The sequence below is a fragment of the Bos javanicus genome, chromosome 21 (assembly GCF_032452875.1).
Source record: "Bos javanicus breed banteng chromosome 21, ARS-OSU_banteng_1.0, whole genome shotgun sequence".
NCBI classification, from domain to species: Eukaryota; Metazoa; Chordata; class Mammalia; order Artiodactyla; family Bovidae; genus Bos; species Bos javanicus.
The window spans coordinates 40,607,246-40,632,474 of NC_083888.1; the positions used below are offsets into that span (position 1 = coordinate 40,607,246).

General features: G+C 40.0%; 1 protein-coding gene across 10 annotated transcripts in view; it reads left to right on the plus strand.

The window, feature by feature from the left end:
- Positions 1-4,831: 4,831 nt before the first annotated feature.
- G2E3 (G2/M-phase specific E3 ubiquitin protein ligase) overlaps positions 4,832-25,229 on the plus strand; it is a 78,143-nt gene continuing 57,745 nt past the window's right edge. For 6 of the 10 annotated variants that reach the window (XM_061394052.1, XM_061394055.1, XM_061394062.1 and 3 more), the window contains exon 1: positions 4,832-6,196. In XM_061394052.1, the coding sequence (XP_061250036.1) occupies positions 6,126-6,196 (71 nt within the window). In that variant the 5' untranslated portion in view covers positions 4,832-6,125. The other 4 variants (XM_061394065.1, XM_061394057.1, XM_061394058.1 and 1 more) reach the window with 4 other exon arrangements.

The window sequence follows — 25,229 nt, forward strand, 5'->3', positions numbered from 1 at the left end:
CCTGATGTTCAAGCTGGTTTTAGAAAAGGCAGAGGAACTGGAGATCAAATTGCCAACATCCGCTGGATCATGGAAAAAAGCAAGAGAGTTCCAGAAAAACATCTATTTCTGCTTTATTGACTATGCCAAAGCCTTTGACTGTGTGGATCACAATAAACTGTGGAAAATTCTGAAAGAGATGGGAATACCAGACCACCTGATCTGCCTCTTGAGAAACCTGTATGCAAGTCAGGAAGCAACAGTTAGAACTGGACATGGAACAACAGACTGGTTCCAAATAGGAAAAGGAGTATGTCAAGGCTGTATATTGTCACCCTGTTTATTTAACTTATATGCAGAGTACATCATGAGAAACGCTGGACTGGAAGAAACACAAACTGGAATCAAGGTTGCCGGGAGAAATATCAATAACTTCAGATATGCAGATGGCACCACCCTTATGGCAGGAAGTGAAGAGGAACTAAAAAGCCTCTTGATGAAAGTGAAAGTGGAGAGTGAAAAAGTTGGCTTAAAGCTCAACATTCAGAAAACGAAGATCATGGCATCTGGTCCCATCACTTCATGGGAAATAGATGGGGAAACAGTGTCAGACTTTATTTTTCTGGGCTCCAAAATCACTGCAGATGGTGACTGCAGCCATGAAATTAAAAGACGCTTACTCCTTGGAAGGAAAGTTATGACCAACCTAGATAGCATATTCAAAAGCAGAGACATTACTTTGCCAACAAAGGTTCATCTAGTCAAGACTGGTTTTTCAGATGTGAGATTTGGACTGTGAAGAAAGCTGAGCACTGAAGAATTGATGCTTTTGAACTGTGGTGTTGAAGAAGACTCTTGAGAGTCCCTTGGACTGCAAGGAGATCCAACCAGTCCATTCTAAAGGAGATCAGCCCTGGGATTTCTTTGGAAGGAATGATGCTAAAGCTGAAACTCCAGTACTTTGGCCACCTCATGTGAAGAGTTGACTCATTTGAAAAGACTCTGATGCTGGGAGGGATTGGGGGCAGGAGGAGAAGGGGACGACAGAGGATGAGATGGCTGGATGGCATCACTGACTCGATGGACATGAGTCTGAGTGAACTCTGGGAGTTGGTGATGGACAGGAAGGCCTGGCATGCTGTGATTCATGGCGTCACAAAAAGCTGGACACGACTGAGCGACTGATCTGATCTATGTGGCTAACATTTGTACTGGGCAGTGGTGGTCTAAAGAATTGCTGAAGAGGGACTAAACAGACTCTATACTAGAGTTCCTGAAAGGAGAAACAGACATTTGGCCTAGCTATTATTTTTTTCCCTGTCTTTTGTTTTAACATCATTGCCCATAGTAGGCTAATCAGTGGAAGACAGAAAACATGGCATGTAAGGGATACAAGTTGAGTGGAAGTAGGGAAGCTATTTGTTTCTCCTGTTGCATAATCTCCAGAAGTACTTTTCTCTAAGGCAATGTGCTGACATTAGAATCAAGTCTATAATGATAAATAAATGATGTTGAAGAAAGAAGTGTGAAAGAAAATTGGGAAGCATAAAAGTGTTTTTACACATTTTCTCACTTCCCGGACATCTATCAACAGCCTGCTCCCTGGTCCCCTTCCTACTCCTAACACACACCCACACTCCATTTCTAGGTCAAGTATCTTATTATGAGAATATGAATAGGCCTCTATTTAGACTTTTTGAATGGTCCCTTTTAAAAGTGTATTTCTCATTATGTGACTCTGTGAGGGTTCTGAGTAGCAGGAAACTTAATATAAGTTTTGTCCCAAGATATCAGAGATGATCACTAGTTAGGGGAGCAGATAGATGCGGTGACTTTGAGTACTATTGATAGGAATTGATATGGAGTGCTTTAAGGGCAAAAAACTAGAAATTTATCTTTAAGATGAACAGATATGCAGGGATCTATCTTGGTATAAGAAGGGGAGACTGGGATCTGCCAAGAATATAATTCAAATATTTGTTTCAAGTGTGGGTAGGAGATAAGGATCAAAAAACCTGCCCCATGTAAAAGACAAAAAGGGTTAGTAGAACTTCACTATGACTAGCCCAGGGGAGGAATGAGCTGCTATAAAGGATACTTTAGTCCAACAACGTGTACTGTTACAGGGAAGTGGTAATTTAAGAATTAGTGAAATGATGCAGGGCCAAGTCTATCAGCATTATTATATAACCAAATATTGCTGCTTTTATAACTAAATAATACCATTCTATTTGTTTGTGTCTTTGGGAGTTCGACAGTCCTAACTTTGGACGCAGCAGTTTAGGGGGCAAAGCAACAGAGCTTTGTTGCTTAATAGTAGTAGAAGTCTGCTTTATGATAGTAGAAGTCTACTTAATAGCAGGGACGTATTTGTGGCTCAGCTGGTAAAGAATCCTCCTGCAATGTGGGAGACCCGAGTTCTATCCCTGGGTTAGGAAAATCCCCTGGAGAAGGGAAAAGCTACCCACTCCAGTATTCTGGCCTGGAGAATCCCATAAACTGTATATCCATTTGAATGCAGAGTTCTAAAGAATAGGAAGGAGAGAAAAAAAAGCCTTCCTCAGTGAAAAATGCAAAGAAAGAGAGCAAAACAATAGAATGGGAAAGACTAGAGATCTCTTCAAGAAAATTAGAGATACCAAGGGAACATTTCATGCAAAGATGAGCATAATAAAGGACAAAAATGGTATGGACCTAACAGAAGCAGAAGATATTAAGAAGAGGTGGCAAGAACACACAGAAGAACTATACAAAAAAGATCTTCACGACCCAGATAATCACGATGGTGTGATCACTCACCTAGAGCCAGACATCCTGGAATGTAAAGTCAAGAGAGCCTTAGGAAGCATCAGTACGAACAAAGCTAGTGGAGGTGATGGAATTCCAGTTGAGCTATTTCAAATACTAAAAGATGATGCTGTGTAAGTGCTGCACTCAATACGCCAACAAATTTGGAAAACTCAGCAGGGGCCACAGGACTGGAAAAGAACAGTTTTCATTCCAATCCCAAAGAAAGGCAATGCCAAAGAATGTTCAAACTACCGCACAATTGCACTCATCTCACATGCTAGCAAAGTAATGCTGAAAATTCTCCAAACCAGGCTTCAACAGTACATGAAAAAAAAAAAAAAACAGTACATGAACTGTGATCTTCCAGATGTTCAAGCTGGATTTAGAAAAGGCAGAGGAACCAGAGATCAAATTGCCAACATCCATAGGCTCATCAAAAAAGCAAGAGCGTTCCAGAAAAACATCTACTTCTGCTTTATTGACTATGCCAAAGCCGTTGATTGTGTGGATCACAATAAACTGTGGAAAATTCTTCAAGAGATGGAAATACCACACCACTGGACCTGCCTCCTGAGAAATGTGTATGCAGGTCAGGACGCAACAGTTAGAACTGGACATGGAACAACAGACTGGCTCCAAACAGGAAAAGAAGTTTGTCAAGGCTGTATATTGTCACCCTGCTTATTTAACTTATATGCAGAGTGCATCATGAGAAATGCTGGGCTGGATGAAGCACAAGCTGGAATCAAGATTGCTGGGAGAAATATTAACCTCAGATATGCAGATGACACCACCCTTATGGCAGAAAGTGAAGAAGAACTAAAGAGCCTCTTGATGAAAGTTAAAGAGAAAAGTGAAAAAGTTGGCTTAAAACTCAACATTCAGAAAATGAAGATCACGGCATCTGGTCCCATCACTTCATGGCAAATAGATGGGGAAACAGTGGAAACAGTGACAGACTTTATTTTGGGGGCTCCAAAATCACTGCAGTTGGTGACTGCAGCCATGAAATTAAAAGACACTTGCTCCTTGGAAGAAATGTTATGACCAACCTAGGGCATATTAAAAAACAGAGACATTCCTTTGCTAACAAAAGTCCATCTAGTCAAAGCTATGGTTTTTCCAGTGGTCATGTATGGATGTGAGAGAAAGCTGAGCACTGAAGTATTGATGCTTTTGAACTGTGGTGTTGGAGAAGACTCTTGAGAGTCCATTGGACTGCAAGGAAATCTAACCAGTCCATCCTAAAGGATATCAGTCCTGGGTGTTCATTGGAAGGACTGATGCTGAAGCTGAAACTCCAATACTTTGGCCACCTGATACGAAAAACTGACTCATTAGAAAAGACTCTGATTCTGGGAAAGATTGACAGCAGGAGGAGAAGGGGATGACAGAGGATGAGACGGTTGGATGGCATCTCTAACTCAATGGACTTGAGTTTGGGTAGACTCTGAGAGTTGGTGATGGACAGGGAGGCCTCGCGTGCTACAGTCCATGGGGTTGCAAAGAGTCAGACATGTCTGAGCGACTGAACTGAACTGTATAGTCCATGGGGTCGCAAAGAGTTAGACACGACTGAGTGACTTCCACTGTATCCTACCTATTCAATCATGTACCTCCTGATGGTTGTTTTTAATTTGAAGTGCTTCAAAAGCACTAGCATGTATTTTTCTATTGTTGTTGTTTATCAGTCGCTAAGTCATATTCGACTGTTTGCGACTACATGGACTGCAGCATGCCAGGCTTCCCTGTCCTCCATTATTTCCTGGATTTGCTCACATCCATGTCCGGTAAGTCAGCTCTTCACATCAGGTGGCCAAAGCATTGGAGCTTCAGTATATTTCTACAGGAGAACCCCAATGTTGAGAAGTGTTGGTCAAAGAGTTATTTTCCAAGAGTTGTATCAGTGTATGCTCCCAGTAGATCCGTATGTACATTTTACTACTACACCCTCCTAGTACTGGATGTTGTAAATCATTTTAATTTTTGCTAATCCAAGAACAGAACATTAGTTTTGGGGTTGTGTGGCAGCACAATATTCACATCAATATATTTCAGTTAATTTAAAAAATTTATTAGCACCAGAATATCTAGTACAGTGACTGGTTTTGTTAGATTAAAATATGTCCTGTAGTGAATATTTTCTTTAAAAAGTTCTTAAGTCTGGATCTACTCAGGCTCCCTGAAATAGTCAGTGGGTACATACTGCAGATCTTCTTTGTTCATGAAATGCTATAGCATTACTTGAATAGTGTTTGTATTCAAATTCACCTAATTCACTCTGGGGAGAAAAAGGGAATAACAGTTTAAATATGCAAATAACTTGATATTCCATTCAGTAAACGCTAGCCCTAGGTAATTATACATTAAGCCTTACTAGTCTTATGAAAAAAATGTCAGTGACTTTAACGGACTCTCCACTGCTGATGAGAAATTAATCTCATTGGACTGATGGCAGGGTTGCTGGTGATAACTGTCAACATTTTGGTGGAAGAAATTGAAGTACTCATTAAGCATCCTAAAGAAGGAGTGGTTAACAAAAACTCAAGGGACAAACATTAAAACAAAACAAAACCTGACTATATAGTCTTATTTTAAAAATCGTATACGTATTCTCTCTCTCCCTCTGATTGGCTTTTTGTCTTCCTCAAACAGAGTGTGGAAAGAGGTCCTGACGGTGCCGAGGCAAGTCTCAAGAGACCTAGAGAAATTCCGTATTAAGGACCTGGAGGGTTTGTTTTTTCACTTCTGGTTGCAGCTGGTGCGTACGCGAGGCGAGGAGTAAACATCCGGGCTCGCTTGGTTAGTTCTTTACTTGAAACGAAAGGAGAAATTAGGCACATTTCCCGGTGACTCAGACGATAAAGAGTCTGCCTACAATGCGGGAGACCCGGGTTCAATCCCTGGGTCGGGAAGATACCCTGGAGAAGGAAACGGCAACCCACTCCAGTATTCTTGTCTGGAGAATCCCGTGGATGGAAGAGCCAGTCCATAGGGTCGCAAAGAGTCGGACATGACTGAGTCACTTCACTTCCTTGAAGGGAAGAAAATTCAGTACGTCTCAATCCATTTCAGAAACGAGAGAACACTCACGAGCCACCGGGCAGAAATACCAATCCCGCTCCGTCACTTCTCTTCAGACCTAAGCAGGGAGATACAAAAGAAACTGAAGCGAGGAGAACAGACGAGGAAAGCCAACGCGAGGTATTAGAACAGGGACGTGCCTCTTCCTTCCGCGACTTCCGCGTCACCGCGGGCCCCGCCCTTCATGGGGCGGGGCTGAGCGTTCCTTCCGGGTTGCGGGCGGAAGTGGGAGAATTTGAATCGTGTGGGCCGTTTGGTGTAGCAGCTCGAGGATGGCGTGTGGCGCAGCGCGGGAAGGGAAAAGTGACACGGCCTCTCTGGAACTTCTGCCCAGTGCGCCTCGGTGAGTGGATGTGGAACAGCAAGATATGGAATATTCCAAGGAGAGAAGCAGGACCGTCGGATGGGTCAGGGGGTCGGGGAGACCGGACAGTACAGCGGGGGCCTCGGAGAGCCTTTGAGGTGTCTTGTAGTGGGGCCGGACGTGAGGACTTTGGAAGTTGGCGCAGGGGGAGCCTCTCCCGGGTTAGCGCTCCAAACAGATGGCGTACACACCCCAGCTCTAGAATATTGGGGATTCGGAGGCCCGACCGCCCCCTAAACTTTAAACTGTCGACTTTCTGGTAATTGCAATTCAGTATTTGCGCCAAATAGGCTCGAGTACTGCAGCTTCAGCAGTAGTTATTGCTAAAGTATTACCATACCCAAAAGAATCTTCCTTTATTAAAGGTGGAAGGTTGGGAGCAGGTTTAGAATGAAGAAATGTTCTACGTTCCTTCTAAAAGGAGAAGTCTTTCTTACAGTGGACCGCAGGAAATTGGCAGTCTTTGAAATACCTGGTGGGGATTTAAATTGAAATCTGAGTATCCTTTGTATGCAAAACCCGGATATTTTTCGTGTACCGCAAAAATCCGAGACTCTTGCTTATTTAAATTGGCTGTATGGTAACAGCGGTGAGTCACAAGGGTGTTAGTTTGCTAACAATAGGGATAAGGTTTAGTTCCACAGACCTGCCTTTTCATCCCCGTCATTCATTGGCCGATTGGGTTGTTGTGGAGTCATTTCGAAAGTACTAAATTTTCTGACGTCAGGTTTTGTTTTGGGTTTTTATTTTACTTATTTTTAATGACCGACTGCCTCAAAAATCAATTCTATCTAACCTCCCAACAAAGTCATGCCTTCTGGAATAGTTTAAATGTGTACCCTACTTGTAATCTATAAGTAAGCATTTAAATGTGTAGAAATTTTATATCTTGGCTTGTTGAAAACTGTCAGACTAATTTTGTGTTGCTTTATAGGATCAGATATTTTATGCTTCTTCTAAGATTTTAACATCAAAGTATCATACCATATAAACGTGTAAGTTTCTTTTAAAAAGTAGGACTTTTTCAGAATAAATATCCCTTTGTCCAGTGCTAGCTACTCCTACTCCTCCGTCCCTGCTAATGAACTTTTGTTTCATTATTAGCCAGGAAAAATAAATGTAAATATTCAGTAGTTATGGTCATTAAAATTTAAACATTAATGTAAGACTGCAGCAAGACATTAGCTGTACTTTGTTAAGGTTTGCTTAATTCAGATCTTATGATTCTACTTATTATAAGCCACCAGCAAATAGTAATTTCCCCTGTAGAATTCGTCTCTACATTTTCTGTTCCTTTTCCTTACCTGGACTCTTTGGTTTTTTTTGCTGTGTCTACCTGAATCAGTGAATTTCAATTTTTATTGTGTACACATTACCTTGAAGGATTTGTGAAGTGCTGATTCCTGTATTTCAAATCTCAGAAATTATAATCCCATAAATCTGGAGGATAGTGTTCTGTAAATTTAATTTGAAGGTTAGTAATTTTGATGAATATTTTAAAAACACTGACTTGGTCTCTCTTAGAGAAGCATTGTAATATGTTGGTTAAGGTCATGAAAGTGGACAGATTGCTTGCATTTGAATTCTGTTCTTGTGACTTTGTAGCTGTCTGACCCTAAGGCTGTTAGTTCCTTAACCTTTCAGTGCTTAAATTCCCTCAATTATAGTGGAGAAAATAGCAATATCTATCTGGTAGGACTATTGTGAGGATCAAATGAATTAAACACATTAAAATCTTAGAATAGTGTGTGGTACATAGTGAATGATACATGCATCTGCTATGATATCGAGTTACTCTAAGCATTATACGTACATTATGTCATTAATCTTCAAAATAGCATTGTAATATTTACTATTATTTTCAGATAAGAAAACTGAGCCTATGAGGGTTTTAGCAGTTTGTTCTCACACAACTAGTAAAATGTTCAAACTAGGACAAAAACTAGATTTTGTTAGAAATTTTATACTTCTTATTGATTGATTTATTGTAATGCTTCCTGCCTCTGTCCTCAATCTCTCCTTCCAAATGTTGCTCTTTAAAAAATTTCTGATGGCCTCTCATCATCTACCACATATATTTCAAATTTCTTTGCCTTTTTTTTTTTTTTTTTCAAAAACCTTCTCAATCTGGTTCCAACCTCTTTTTAAGAATTATCCTCATAATTTTCTGCCATTCTTTTCCATCCTGTGATGTTCTGTGGTATTACCACGATACTCCAGATCTCTTCTATCATATTTGTGCAGTTAGTCATTGACCTTTTATATTTCTCCTTAAAATTTTACCTAGTAGGTTTCAGGTTCCTCTCTAGACTTAGCCAGTGAAGTGGTTCTTCCTCAGTGCAGTTTGTATGTGTGCTAGTGTGCTCAATTGTGTCTAACTCTTTGTGATCCCATGGAGCCCACCAGGCTCCTCTGTCCTTGGGATTTTCCAGGCAAGAATACTGGAGTAGGTTACCATTTCTTATTCCAGGCATCTTCCCAGCCCCGGGATCAAACTCAAGACTCTTGCATCTCCTGCACTGGCAGTCAGATTCTTTATCAGTGGGAAGCCCTCAGTGCATGGTTTAGTTGTAAACAAAATAGCTCTTGTCTTCTTTTGTCTTTGCAGTTCTAGGTTCAGAACAGTATCTTTATAGTCTGAAACTGTGTGTTCAGGGGGTGCTTGTTATTTTAAAAATTTTAACACATTATGTCTTATTAAGCTGAAAAAGTTAAAAATTGAAAGATGACAGAATATAATTCTGTGTAGCTGTGGTAGAGATTTTAGTGATATCATATAGTTTGTAAATTATACAACTATGGAAAAACAAGTATTGAAGTTGTAGAATTAGAAGACATTTTATGTGGGAAAAAATTTAAGATTTTTAAAAATTTCTTTAAGAGCAGTATTTGCTAATATTCACAGAACTCTGAATGCTTTATACATATTTCTCATTTAACCTTTAGAGCCATTTTATTATTATCCCTGTATTAAGGTGAAAAAACTGAGGCAACAAAAGATTTAGTAACTTTAAAAAAAAATTTTATTTTGGTTTTTTTTGCATTTAATTTCCTTCCATGCAGGATTTTTTTTTATTATAAGATATATTTTAAGTGTAATTTAAAAATTAACTTTATAACAGAATTAGCCTCATTTGTACACAGATGATCACTTCTACATTAATTCAGTTCTAAGTTAAGAGAATATTGGGAATTAAAAACAGAAAAGTTTGCCTTTCCTTTTTGATTTAAACAGGTAAGATTGTTACCTGACTTCATTGCTCACAGCCTTTTCTTTAGAAACCTGTCAGTGTTATAGGCACATCATTCTGATGACCAGAGAGTAAAGGTTTGGACTTAGGAGCATATGATCCCACATACCTTCTCCATCCAAAGTAGTTATTTGAATCAGAGCTCAATGTCTGATGCAGCTAGACCATTCACATCATTTCTTGAATTTTGGAATTGGTATATCCAGAGACTGTTGAGAACCAAGGTGGAAAGGTCGTTACATTCTAAGATGACAATAAAATGATGAAGAAACATGAACAATGGACATTGAGAGCCAGAATATAGAGAGGGAGGGAAGGAAAACCTATTCCCGGAGGACTAGCTGTGAAGTAAGTCAATATAAACTTATAACTTAATTGCTTTTCCTTTTAAAGACTGGATTTTTGTAAGAGCAATTTTGTTGTTGTTTAGTTGCTAAAGCATATCTGACTCTTTTGCATGGACTGTAGCCTGCCAGGTTCCCCTGTCCATGAGATTTCCCAGGCAAGAAATCTCTTGCCTCCTGCAGCCGATCTTCCTGACCCAAGGGTCGAACCCGTGTCTCTTGTATTGGCAGGCAGATTCTTTACCACTCAGCCACCTAGGAAAGCCAAAGAGCAGTTTTAGTTCACAGCAAAATTGAGGGGAAAATGATAGAGATTTCCCATGTACCGCCTTCCCCACACATGCATAGTCTCTTCCATTATAAACATTCCCCTTTAGTGTGGTACATTTGTTACAATTGATGAGCTTACATTGACACAAGGTAAAGTCTGTAGTTCACTCCATGTGATGATATGTTTGTATACAAAGGGAAACTTCAACTACCTTCAATTACAACTTTTTACAATAATGCCAGTGTCCACGTTAATTGGTATTTTGTTTGTCAAGTGAAAGTGAAAGTCAGTCATGTCTGTGCCACCCCATGGACTATACAGTCCATAGAATTCTCTAGCCAAAATACTGGAGTGGGTAGCCTTTCCCTTCTCCAGGGGATCTTCCCAGCCCAGGGATCGAACCCAGGTCTCCTGCATTGCAGGTGGATTCTTTACTAGCTGAGCCACAAAAGAATATTAAAATTACTGAGGGAAGCACTGGTGGGTGTCTCTCTTAGTATGTAAGCTTATGTTAACTCTTAAGAGAGTTAAACCCAAACTAAATGCTAAGTCTTGGCTGGGTTTTGTATTTTTTATGCCTCTCTTTTTCTGTAGTGCTTCCAGTAGCCTAACATCAAACAACTTTTTTTGGTCTCAGATTTTCTAATTTATCTATTTTTCTGGAATGCTGCTATTGAAATTTCTCTTACAAATGAATGGTATTTGTAGTAGTAGTAGGCTTTGTAGTTTTGAAATATTTGGGGCTTATTCACTGTGGAATTGGTTTAGAACTGGTGTGGAGTTTTTCATTGAAGAATATCTCACGATCAGTTTTATTGATCCATTTTTCCTATAACTTCCTTTGCAATGATTCTAAAGTAAAATACTTTTATTCATACGCTTTACCATCTGAGCCACCAGGGAAATCCTTTATTCATTTAGTAAATATTTACTGATCATTATGCTGGGCATGGTTGGATGTTTTTGTTTTTCAAGTCTCCCATAATCTTAGTCATCATAAGGATACTTCAGGATTATATAGTGCTTTACAGTTTATATAGCTTAACAGATTCTTTAGGATGTTATGACCCTGCAAGGTAATAAATTTCCCATAAGGAAATTGAGTCCTGCTCTAAATCACACATAATTCCACAGTTCTCACTAGGGCAAGAACCCGGTTATGAATTTTTTTCCTTCCATGGTGCCTCAGTGATAAAGAATCCACCTGCCAGTGCAGTAAGTGTGGGCTCCATCCCTGTGTTGGGAAGATCCCCTGGAGGAGGAAATGGAAACCCACTCCAGTATTCTTGCCTGGGAAATCCCATGGACAGAGGAGTCTAGAGGGCTACAGTCAATGGTGTCACACAGAGGTCAATACAATTTAGTGACTACACAACATCCGCAGATGATGTTATACATCCTGTGCCTGCTTACTCAGTCGTATCTGCCTCTTCACAACCCCATGGACTGTAGCCCGCCAGGCTCCTCTGTCCATGGAATTTCTCAGGCAAGAATACTGGAGTGGGCTGCCATTTCCTACTCTGGGGATCTTCCCAACCTGTGGATCAAACTCATGTCTCTTGTGTCTCCTACATTGGCAAGTGGATTCTTTATCAACTATTTCACCTTTGTTGTTGTTCAGTTGCTAAGTCATGTCCAATTCTTTGAGACCCTATGGACTGCAGCACTCCAGGCTTCCCTGTCCTTCATTATGTCCCAGCATTTGCTCACGTTCATGTCCAGTGAGGTGGTAATCCTATCTAATCATCTCAACCTCTGCCGCCTCCTTCTCCTCTTGCCCTCAGTTTTTCCCAACATCAGGGTCTTTTCCGATGAGTCAGCTCTGCATCACGTGGCCAAAGTATTGGAACTTCAGATTTAGCATCAGTCCTTCCAGTGAGTATTCAGGGTTGATGTCCTTTAGGATTGACTAGTTTGATCTCCTTGCAGTCCAAGGGACTATCAAGAGTCTTCTCCAGGACCGCAGTTCAAAAGTATCAATTCTTCAGCACTCAGTCTTCTTTATAGTCCAACTCTCAGGTCTGTACATGACTACTGAAAATGCCATAGCTTTGATTCTATGGGCCTTTGTCAGCAAAGTGATGTCTTTGCTTTTTAATACACTGTCTAGGTTTGTCATAGCTTTCCTTCCAAGGATCCAAGGGTCTTTTAATTTCATGACTGCAGTCACCATCTGCAGTGATTTTCGGGCCCAAGAAAAGAAAATCTGACACTGCTTCCACTTATTCCCCTTCTGTTTGCCATGATGTGATGGGACCAGAAGTCATGTTCTTCATTTTTGAATGTTGACTTTTAAGCCACCTTTTTACTCTCCTTTTTCACCTTCATCAAGAGGCTCTTTAGTTCCTCTTCACTTTCTGCCATTAGACTGGTATCATCTGTGTATTTGAGGTTGTTGATATTTCTCCCAGCAATTAGCATTAAGTAATATTCCGTTGTCTAGGTGTACCATAGTTTATCTGTTCATCTACTGAAGGACATTTTAACTGTTTCCAAGCTGTAAGCATCTCTGTGAAAGTTTTGTTGTGAACATAAATTTTTATCTCTTTTGGTTAAATACCAAGATGCGTGACTGCATAACTGAGGTAAATCCTGCTTGGCTGTGGTATATAATTCTTTTTATACATTGTTTGATTTGATTAGCTAATATTTTATTGTGGCATCTGTATTCATGAGTTTGTGTTTTTTTCTTTTGTGATGTCATTGTCGTTTTTGGGGGTTTTTTTTGGTATTAGGTACATGCTGGCTTAATGGAGTAAATTGGAAGTAGTCCCACTCCTTCTGTCTTCTAAAGATATTGTAGAGAATTGGTATAATTTCTCCTTAAATGCTTGATAGAATTTTACAGTGACCCATCTGGGCCTGGTGCTTTCTGTTTTGAACGGTTACTAATTATTGATTCAGTTTCTTTAATACAGTTATATTCAGATTGTTTATTTTTTATTGTGTTTCAGCAAAAGTTGTGTTTTTCAAAGAATTGGTTTGTTTTATGGGGCTTCCCTGATAGCTCAGTTGATAAAGAATTTGCCTGCAATGCAGGAGACCCCTGTTTGACTCCTGGGTTGGGATGATCCTCCGGAGAAGGGATAGGCTACCCACTCCAGTATTCTTGGGCTTCCCTTGTGGCTCAGCTGGTAAAAGAATCCACATGCAGTGCAGGAGACCTAGGTTCAATCCCTGGGTTGGGAAGATCTCCTGGAGAAGGGAAAGACTACCCACTCTAGTTTTCTGGCCTGGAGAATTCCATGGAGTCCATGGGGTCACAAAAAGTCAGATACAACTGAGCAACTTTCACTTTCATCCAGCTTATCAAATTATCAAATTTATGGCCATAGAGTTGTTCATGTATGTGTTAGTCTCTCAGTTGTGTCCAACTCTTTGTGACCCCATGGACTGTAGTCTGCCAGGCTCCTCTGTCCATGGAATTCTCCAGGCAAGAATACTGGACTATTGGAGTGGGTTGCCATTCCCTTCACCAGGGAATCTTCTGGACCCAGGGATCGAATCTGCATCTCCTGCATTGGCAGGTGGGTTCTTTACCACTAGTGCCACCTGGGAAGCCCAGAGTTGTTCATAGTATTGCTATATATATATATATATTTTTTTTTTTTTTTTCCCAATGCCACATGGTTCTTGAAAGTTTAGTTCCCTGGCCAGAGATCAAACGCATGCTCCACTTGCTCCCTGCAGTGGAAGAGCAGATTCTTAACCACAGAACTTCAGGGAAATCCCTCCATCCATTTGCTTTTAATCTATGTTTAAAGTGGGTATTGAGATAACATATACTTAGGTCTTGGAGAAGGCAATGGCAACCCACTCCAGTACTCTGGCCTAGAAAATCCCATGAATGGGGGAGCCTGGTAGGCTGCAGTCCATGGGGTCGAGAAGAGTCGGACACGACTGAGTGACTTCACTTTCACTTTTCACTTTCATGATTGGAGAAGGAAATGGCAACCCACTCCAGTGTTCTTGCCTGGAGAATCCCAGGGACGGGGGAGCCAGGTGGGTTGCCGTCTCTGAGGTCGCACAGAGTCAGACATGACTGAAGCGACTTAGCAGCAGCAGCAGCATACTTAGGTCTTATTTTTTAATCTACGGTGACAAATCTGTCTTCTAGTTGGTGCATTTAGACCATTGGCATTCAAAATGATTATTAATATGGATGAATTAATAAATATTAATTCATATAAATATTTGTTAATTCTACCATATTTGTTACTGTTTTGTATTTGTTGCCCTTGTTCTTTGTTCGTATATTTAGCTCCACTCTGTGGTTTTAATTGAGCATATAGAAGTTTTCATTTTACGTATTCCTGGAAACTTCTTTATATAGATGTAAATTTCTGACCTTTATCATTTTCCTTCTCTTTCAAGAGCTTCTCATAGCATACCTTGAAAGGCAGGGTCTACTGGCAACATATTCCACCAATTTTTGTTTAAGAAAGTCTCTATTTCTCTTTCATTTCTAAAGATAATTTCACAGGATACAGAATTCTAGGTTTTTTTTCCCTCCCCTCCCTGCCCCCAATACTTGAAATATTTCTCCTTTAAATATTACTCCTCTCTCTTTTTACTTGCATAGTTTCTGAGGAGAAATTGGATGTAATCCCTACTCTTGTTTATCTATTAGGTAAGATTATTTTCCCCTGTAACTTTTTTCAGGAGTTTTATTCTTTATCTTTAATTTTCTGTAGTTTGAAATAATATGTGTAGGTGTAGTTTTTTTGGCAGTTACCCTGCTTGGAGTTCTGCAACTTCCTGTATCTTTTGTCTGGTGTCTGCATTACTGTTATTGTTTCAAATGTTACTTCTGTTACTTTCTATCTTCTGGTAGTCCAAGAACTTTTGTTACGCTTTCTGTGGTTATCTCACAGTCCTTGGATATTCTCTTTTTATTTTTGTTTTGTTTTCTCTTGGTTTTTGTCCTCTTTGCTTTTTAGTTTTTAAAGTTTCTGTTCAGATATTTTTAAGCTTTTAGAGGTCTTTCCTCAGCCTTGCCCCATCTGCAATAAGTCGCCTATGTATAAAGTTTAAAGTTGTGAATTTTCAAAGATTGTAATGTGTGTTTGCATGTCCAGTCACATATTATGTGTGTGGCATACGTCGTCACATGTGTGCATCCCCTACAAATGGTTGTGCCTTTGTATAGTTTTGTTGTTGTTGTTCAATTGCTAGGTCGTATCCAACTCTTGAACTCCATGGACTGCAGGTTCCTCTGTTCTACCCTATCTCCTGGAGTTTGCTCTGATTCATGTCCATTGAGTCAGTGATGCTATCTAACCACTCGTCTTCTGCCACCGTCTTCTGCTTTCGCCTTCAGTCTTCCCCAGCATCAGGGTCTTTTCCAGTGAGTCGGCTCTTCCCATCAGGTAGGTGGCCAGAGTATTGGAGCTTCAGCTTCAGCATTAGTACTTCCAATGAAAATTCAGGACTGATTTCCTTTAGGATTGACTGATGTGATCTCCTTGCAGTCCAGGGAAGTCTCAAGCATCTTCTCCTGCACCACAGTTGTAACACATCAATTATTCAGCACTCAGCCTTCTTTATGGTCTAACTCTCACATCCATACATGACCAGTGGAAAAACCATAGCTTTGATTATATGGACCTTTGTTGAAAAGGTATAGTGTTTTACTGTACAGTAATGTACTCAACATTCAGAAAACTGAGATCATGACATCTGGTCCCATCACTTCATGGCAATAGATGGGGGAATGGTGGAAACAGTGAGAGATTTTATTTTAGGGGGCTGCAAAATCACTGCAGATGGTGACTGCAGCCATGAAATTAAAAGACGCTTGCTCCTTGGAAGAAAAGTTATGACCAACCTAGATGGCGTATTAAAAGGCAGAGACATTACTTTGTCGACAAAGATCTGTCTAGTCAAAGCTATGGTTTTTCCAGTAGTCACGTAAGCAGAGACATTACTTTGCTGACAAAGATCTGTCTAGTCAAAGCTATGGTTTTTCCAGTAGTCAGGTATGGGTGTGAGAGTTGGACTATAAAGAAAGCTGAGTGCTGAAGAATTGATGCTTTTGAACTGTGGTGTTGGAGAAGACTCTTGAGAGTCCCTTGGACTGCAAGGAGATCCAACCAGTCCATCCTAAAGGAAATCAGTCCTGAATATTCACTGGAAGGACTGATGCTGCAGCTGAAACTCCAATACTTTGGTCACCTGATGTGAAGAACTGACTCATTAGAAAAGACCCTGATGCTAGGAAAGATTGAAGGCAGGAGGAGAAGGGGACGACAGAGGATGAGATAGTTTGATGGCATCACCAACTGGATGGACCTGAGTTTGCGTAAACTCTGGGAGTTGGTGATGGACAGGGAGACCTGGTGTGCTGCAGTCCATGGGGTTGCAAAGAATTGGACGTGACTGAGCAACTGAACTGAACTGAACTGAATGTATAGAATAGAGTATTTTTATTTCAAGCCCAGGATGTCTGGAGTATTAAAGCAGTGGTGATGTAGCTGGTACTACTAAGTACTGCTAAGCTGGTACTATAGCACAAAGCAGTAATGATGGAAACAAAAGTGAAAATAATTGAAAGAGTGGAGCAAGGTGAAAAGATGGCAGATATTGCACATTCTTATAACATGAATTATTTAACCAGGCACGATTCTAAGAAACAAAAACAGGGTCATGGAACAGGTGAAGTCTGCTATGCCAATGACGTTGACAATAATATCAAAGAAGCATGGAAAAGTGATGGAGAAACTTCTCTGTGTGGCTGCAGGATCAGTGTCAGTGTCAAGTCCCTTTCAGCTGAATGCCTTTATGAAGGCAGGAAGCTCAATGCCTTTATGAAGACTTGAAGAAGAAACTGAGTGAAGAATCAGACGGCATCTTTTAATGCCGCCTTGGCTGGATTCATGGGTTCGAGGCTAGAGCCAGCCTTCATAGAGTAAAAGTAAGTGGCGAGGTGGTGAGTGCAGATACACTAGTTGCCCATTAATTTCCTGAAATACTTTAATAAATTATTGATGAAGGTGCGTGTTTACCTGAGTAGGTATCTTGTGGATGAGACCAGACTGTACTGGAAGAGGATGCCAAACCGAAAGTATATCAGTAAGGAAGAAGAGTGATGCCAGGCAATAAAGCAGCAAAAAAATAGGCTAACTCTGTTGTTTGGTGTCAGTGCTTCTGGCGATATGAAGCTGAAAATTCTCTTTTCATTCAGCTAATCATTCAGAGAACCTAAGAGCCCTTAAAAACATAGCCAAGGGCTCTCTTCCTGTTATGTGGAATAGTAACCCCAAAGCCTAGGTTACACAGGCCATTTTCCAGGACTGACTCTTCCACCACTTAATCCTGGAGATAGAGAAATATTGCTTGGAGAAGGACATAGCCCATTCAACATTCTTTTGCTACTCAACAGTGCTCCAGGCCACCCTTCATTCATGATTGACTTCATCCTACCGTCAAAGGAGTGCATCTGCCACCAAATATTTTGTCACTCATCCAGCCTGTGGGCCAGGGAGTTATAGCAACTTTCAAGAAATATTTACATCACACTTCTTGTCAGGCAGTAAAGGTGGGTGATGAATCAGGAACAACCTTGTGACAGTTTTGAAAAGACTGTAACATCTACAAGGCCATAAAAAACATTGACTTTGCTTGGCATGAAATTACAGCCGTCACCATGAATGGGGTTTGGAGGAACCTTTGCCTGTAGTTTGTTCATGATTTTCATGTATTTGAGAAGGTGAATAAGGAGTCCAAAGAAGTCTTCTGCAGCATATTCACCCTTAGCAAGATGTTAGAGCTAAATCTGTAAGAGGATGATTGCACTGAACTGCAGCTTACTAATGAAGGCATGATGAAATAAATAGAGCCCGAGAGAAAGGACCGAGAGAGACCAGAGGAAGAAGTAACTGAAGAATTCATAACACAGGAAATGGCAAGAGAATTTTCTTGATTTGAGGAAGCACTGTTAGTTTTTGAGGCATAGATCCCAAGTGTAGAACAGTACATGAAGGTTGTAGCCGCCGTTCAGAATGTAGCCCAGTGCTGAAACCATGTCATCTATGATGAGAAAAGAAGAGCTACTACCCAGACATCACTGAATAATTTTTTCAAGAGGGTAGATAGAATTGAATCCACCAAGGAACCAGAACCTGTGCCATCAACGTCAGGCATGAGTGAAATTGCAGCTTGCCCTACGTCTCCTACTGCTGGTGATCCTTCAGCTCTACCACCTACCACTTTCTCTTCCTCCTCTAGTCAGTAACTCATCTTGCCAGCTCACTTGATGCCATCTCCTGTGTGCCAGTTGTTGTACTGTACTGTAAGATTCAAAATTTTTATTTTTCATGTTTATTTTTTATGTGTTATTTGTGTGAAATATTTTAAACCTTCTGCAGTACAGTACTATATTACTGATTGTGTTAGTTGGTTACCTGGGCTAACTTTATTGGACTTAGGAACACACTCTCAGAATGGAACTTGTTCATATGTGGGGACTTATTGAACTAGTTAGTTATTCTACCAAAGACATTCTTCATTTCCATTAGCGTTTTTGATCTCTAGCATTTCTTTCTGGTTCTTTTCTAGGATTTCTGTTTCTCTGTTTACATTGCCTATCTGATCTTGTATATTGCCTACTGTATCCGTTAGAGTCCTTAGCATATCACTCATAGTTTTTTCAAATTCTTTGTTCTAACAGGAGTGGATAAAGATGATGTGGTACATAAGTACACTAGAATATTACCCAGCCATTAAAAAGAATGAAATAATGCCATTTGCAGCAACATGGATGGATCTAGAGATTGTCATACTGAGTGAAGTAAGTCAGAGAAGGAGAAGTAATATATGACATCCCTTATATTGGAATCTAAAAAGAAATAATAAAAATGACCTTACAAAACAGAAAGAGACTCATAGACTAGAAAACTAACTTTTGGTTCTGGGGTGGAACTTTTGGTTCGGGGGTGGGGTGGAAGAGGGTGGGCAATGGGAAGGGGTAGTTGGGGAGTTTGGGATGGACATGTACACACTGCTATATTTAAAATGGATAACCAATAAGGACTTAGTGTATAACACATGGAACTCTGCTCAATGTTATGTGGCAGCCCTAATGGGAGGGGAGTTTGGGGGAGAATGGATATGTGTATATGTATGGCTCAGTCCCTTTGCTGTTCACCTAAAACTATCACAACATTGTTAATTGGCTATACCCCAATACAAAATGAAGAGTTTTAAAAAATCTTGTTTTGATAAATCTATCAACATGCCTGCCTTGTCTGGTTCTGATGTTTGCTCTGCGTTTTCAAAATGTGCATTTAGCTCTTAGATATGTCTTGTAATTTTTTTCTTGATAGCCAGATATGAGGTACTGAATAAAAGGAATTACTGTAAATAAGCCATTAGTAACAAGGTGGTAAGATGTAGAAGGGAAGTGTTTTCTAGTTCTGTGATTAAGTCTCATTCTTTTTAAGGCTATGCCTCTGGACTGTGAAGTTTACAATATCTTAGTTTTCTTCTCCCCTTTTCCATGGGACAGGATGGCTAGAGTATGGTGGAGTTTGGTATTAATATTTTTCTTTTCCTGGGTCATTTAGGCTCTGATAATACACTAGCAGGTTAGGCTCTGGCTAATTAGTTTCTCCTGAGGGAAGGCCTTATTAAGAAGAACAGACTGCTTTGGTGTATTTTAAAATGGGCTTCTCTGGTGGCTCAGCATTAAAAGAATCCTGCATTGCAAGTGCCCCAGGATACATGGGTCCGATCCCTGGGTCAGGAAGATCCTCTGGAGGAGGGCATGGCAACCCACTCCATGGGGAATCCCATGGACAGTGGAACCTGGTGGGCCACCGTCTATGGGGTTGCAAAGAGTTGGACACGACTGAAGCAACTTAGCATGCACTAGTTTCCCCTGAGGGAAGAAAGAACAGAGTGCTTTAATATATTTAAAAATGGTAGTTTACCCTCGCCTTGCCAGTCATAAGGGAATTTTTCTCTGATATTTACTGTGGACTTCTGGTTGCATTCCTGGTGATAATGGTGAGGGGGCCCTCTGATTGTATGCCCCTTGAGTTTTTAACTCTCAAAGTTGTCCACACTGAGCCCCCAGCAATTAGTCAGTTATAGTGTAGGTTTTCCTGCCTGGATACTGGATCCCACAGCAGTTTCAGCCGGTAACTCTTTGCTCAGGTAAGCTGTGATTCCCTGTGTTCACCTCTTTCCAGTCTCAGAGGGCAGTGGTTTGTCGTTACCTCTCTTACAGAGACAAGAAATATTGATTTGTCTTTTCAACTCTTGTTAGGATGGAGAGGTGGCTTAAAAGCATCTTACGTAGTGCTTTTCCTTTAATTTAAATAAATATCTTTATTTTTTTTAAATGGTGGTTAACTTTTAAACATCCGTCTGATAGTATAATTGTATAAAATAAAATTCACCCATTTTAAGAATATAGTTCAATGAGTTTTAGTACATGTATTTCATTATATTAATATTCCAAAATTTGTTTTATCAGTTGTCTGTTGATGGAGATTTAGGTTGTTTATAGTTTTTGGCTATTACAGATAAGGCAGCTGTGAACATTTGTGTACAGTGAACATATACCTTCATTTCTCTTTGTTGCCTATCTACCTATCATATGGTAGGTGTCCATTTAACTTTTTTTATCAAAGTGAAATTCACATTCATAAAAATAACCATTTTGTTGATTAAAGCTCTAAATGTAAGATCTGAAACTATAAAACTCCTAGAGAAAAACATAGGCAAAACACTCTCTGACATAAATCACAGCAGGATCCTCTATGACCCACCCCCAGAGTAATGGAAATAAAAGCAAAAATGAGAAATAGGACCTAGTTAAACTTAAAAGCTTTTGCACAACAAAGGAAACTATAAGCAAGGTGAAAAGACAGCCTTCAGAATGGGAGAAAATAATAGCAAATGAAGCAGCTGACAAAGAATTAATCTCAAAAGCAGCTCCTGCAGCTCAGTTTGAGAAAAATAAATGACCCAATCGAAAAATGAGCCAAAGAACCAAACAGACATTTCTCTAGAGAAGACGTACAGATGGCTAACAAACACATGAAAAGATGCTCAACATCACTCATTATCAGAAATGCAAATCAAAACCACAATGAGGTACCATCTCACACCGGTCAGAATGGCTGCTATCAAAAAAGTCTACAAATGATAAATTCTGGAGAGGGTGTGGAGGAAAGGGAACCCTCTTACACTGTTGGTGGGAGTGCAAACTAGTACCGCCACTATGGAGAACAGTGTGGAGATTCCTTAGAAAACTGGAAATAGAACTGCCACATGACCCAGGATTCCCACTGCTGGGCATACACACCGAGGAAACCAGAATTGAAAGAGACACTGGTACCCCAGTGTTCTTCAGAGCACTGTTTACAATAGCTAGGTCATTGAAGCAACCTAGATGTCTGTTGGCAGATGAATGGATAAGAAAGCTGTGGTACATATACACAATGAAATATTACTCATCTATTAAAAAGAATGCATTTGAATCAGGTCTAATGAGGTGAATGAAACTGGGGCCTATTATACAGAGTGAAGTAAGTCAAAGAAAAACACCAGTACAGTATATTAACACATATATATGGAATTTAGAAAGATGGTAATGATGACCCTATATGTGAGACAGCAAAAGAGACATAGATGTAAAGAACAGACTTTTGGACTCTGGAGAGAAGGTGAGGCTGGGGTGATTTGAGAGAATAGCATTGAAACATGTATATTATCATATGTGAAACAGATTGCCAGCCCAGGCTCCATGAATGAGACAGGGTGCTCAGGGCTGGTGCACTGGGATGACCCTGAGGGATAGGATGGGGAGGGAGATGGGAGGGGTATTTAGGATGGGGAGCACATGTACACCCATGGCTGATTCATGTGAATGTATGGCAGAAACCACTACAATATTGTAAAGTAATTAGCCTCCAATTAAATAAATTTTTTTAAAAGGTAACAATTTTTAAGTGTATAGCTCAGTGCCATGTATTCACACATGCACAGTGTTGTGCAACCATTACCTCTATCTAGTTCTAAAACATTGTCATCACTCCAAAAGGAAAAGTCATACCATTAGACAGTCACTTCACATTTCCTATTTTGCCATCCCTGGAAACCCCAAATCTGCTCTGTCTCTATAGATTTACCTGTTCTAGAGACTTCATATAAGTGAGATTATACAGTCAATCTTAAAGGAAATCAACCCTGAATACTCATTGGAAGGACTTAATGCTGAAGCTGAAGCTCCATCCAATACATTGGCCACCTGATGCAAAGAGCCAACTCATTGGAAAAGATTGGGAAAGATTGAAGGCAGGAGGAGAAAGGGGGCGACAGAGAATGAGATGGTTGGATGGCATCATCGACTCAATGAATATGAATTTGAGCAAACTCTGGGAGATAGTGAAGGACAGGGAAGCCTAGCGTGCTGCAGTCCATGGGGTCATAGAGTTGGACACTACTTAATGACCAGACAACAACAGTACATAAATGACTTTTCATTTCTAGTTTCTTAGTATATTTTTAGGATTCATGTATGTTGTCACATAAACCAGTACTGTATTTTCTAAAATAGCTGAATAAAATTCTGTTGTATGGATATACCACATTTTGTATACCTGTTATTGATTGACAGAGAAATGAGTTTCTGTTTTTTAGCTATTGTCTGGATTGCTGTTAGGAACATTTTTGAGCAAGTGTTTGTTTGACTGTGCATGCCAAATCACTTTAATCATGTCCAACTCTGCGACCCCACGGACTGTAGCCTGCCAGGCTCCTCAGTCCATGGAATTTTCCTGGCAAGAGTACTGGAGTGGGTAGCCATTCCTTTCTCCAGGGGATCTTCCTGACCCAGGGATCAAGACCCTACATCTCCTACAGCTCCTGTGTTTCAGGCGGATTCTTTATTGGTGAGCCACCAGGAAGCCCTTTTTTTTGAATATCTGTTTTCAGATCTTTTCAGTAAGTACAGGCTTCCCCAGCCATCTGAAAGTAGAGCATTCATATGACATCTTTTGTAAGCTGAAATGGGATAGAATAAAGAACTATCTTTTTTTGTAAATGAAGATCCTTTTTGGATTTCTTTTTGGTTAACAAAAACACATATTAATGTGGGTCTTTTGTAAAAGTAAAGTGGCATAAAGGAAACTTTCCAAAACTGTACCCAGTGTGATTGTTGGGTAATGTGACAATTCTGTGATGCCTTGAGCAACTGCTGAACTACTGGTCCACGGTAGCTGTACCATTTTACATTCTCATTAGCAATGTATGAGGGTTGCAGTTTCTCCATATCCTTGCCTTTGCTTGTTTTCCTTTTATTTTCAATTATGGTAACCTTAGCACAGATCTCAAGTGTGGTATCTCATTATGGTTTTCATTTGCATATCCAAAGGTCCGTCTAGTCAAGGCTATGGTTTTTCCTGTGGTCATGTATGGATGTGAGAGTTGGACTGTGAAGAAGGCTGAGCGCCGAAGAATTGATGCTTTTGAACTGTGGTGTTGGAGAAGACTCTTGAGAGTCCCTTGGACTGCAAGGAGATCCAGCCAGTCCATTCTGAAGGAGATCAGCCCTGGGATTTCTTTGGAAGGAATGATGATAAAGCTGAAACTCCAGTACTTTGACCACCTCATGCAAAGAGTTGACTCATTGGAAAAGACTCTTATGCTGGGAGGGATTGGGGGCAGGAGGAGAAGGGGATGACAGAGGATGAGATGGCTGGATGGCATCACTGACTCGATGGATGTGAGTCTGAGTGAACTCCAGGAGTTGGTGATGGACAGGGAGGCCTGGCGTGCTGTGATTCATGGGGTCGCAAAGAGTCGGACACGACTGAGCGACTGAACTGAACTGAAGGAATATGATGTTGAACATTTCTTCATGTACTTGTTGCCCATTTAATTATTTTCTTGGAAGAAATGTCTGTTCAGATCCTTTCTGTTTTTCAGTTGGTTTGGTTTTTTTTGTTGAGTTGTAAGTTTCTTATATATTCTGGATACTAGATCCTTATCAAGTCAATTAGTAAGTTCAGTCGTTTAGTCGTGTCCAACTCTTTGCAACCCCATGAACTGCAGCACGCTAGTCTTCCCTGTCCATTACCAACTCCCGGAGCATGGTCAAACTCATGTCCATTGAGTCAGTGATGCCATCCAACCATCTTATCCTCTTTTATCCCCTTCTCCTCCTGCCTTCAATCTTTCCCAGCATCAGGGTCTTATCAAGTAGTGATTTTCAGGTATCTTCTCTTTCCAATCTGCTCTTTCTTTCTTTCTGCTTCTTGTAATTTTGGTGTCATGCATAAGAAACCATTGCCAAATCCAAGGTCATGTTTTTTTCTGAGATTTTTATAGTTTTGGCTCTTACATACTAAATCTTGAAACCATTTTGAGTTAATTTTTGTGTGTAGTGTGAGATAGAGATCCAACTTCATTCATTTGCCTGTGGCTACCCAACTGGCCCAACACCATTTGGTGAAGAGACTGTTCTTTCTTCACTGAATGGTTTTGACATTTTTGTTGAAAATTAATTTATCATAGATGTATGGATTTATTTCTTGGCTCTTAACTTTTTCTCTATGTTTTTCCTATGCCAGTCTCAGCATTTTTTTATTATGATCGTGTTGTAGCAAGTTTTCAAATTGGGAGGTATGTTCATTCAACTTTTTACATTGCTTTAATTATTCAGGCTCTCATAATTTCTTATGAATTTTAGGATCAGATTTTCCATTTCTATAGAAATGATCATTGGACTTTTATACAGATTGCCTTGAATATAGATTGCTTTGGGGAGAATGGCCATCTTAAAAATACGAAGTCTTCCAATCATGAACATAGTTCTTTCCATTTATTTGGGTTATTTCATTTCTTTTTGCAGTGGTTAGTGGCTTTCCATATATAAATCTTGTACCTCTTTGTTATATTTATTAAGTAGTTCAGTCCTTTTGATGGTATTAAAATGTTGTGGATTGTTCTTTGCTGTTGTATAGAAATTTGACTGATTTTTGTGTGTGTGTTGACCTTGCATCCTACCACTTATTTTGGATTTGTGAACTCTCAGAGTGTTTTATGAATTCATTAGGATTTCTTACATATAAGATCATGTCTTCTACAAGTAGAGCTACTTCTTGCTTTCAGTTTGAAAGTGAAAGTGTTAGTTGCTC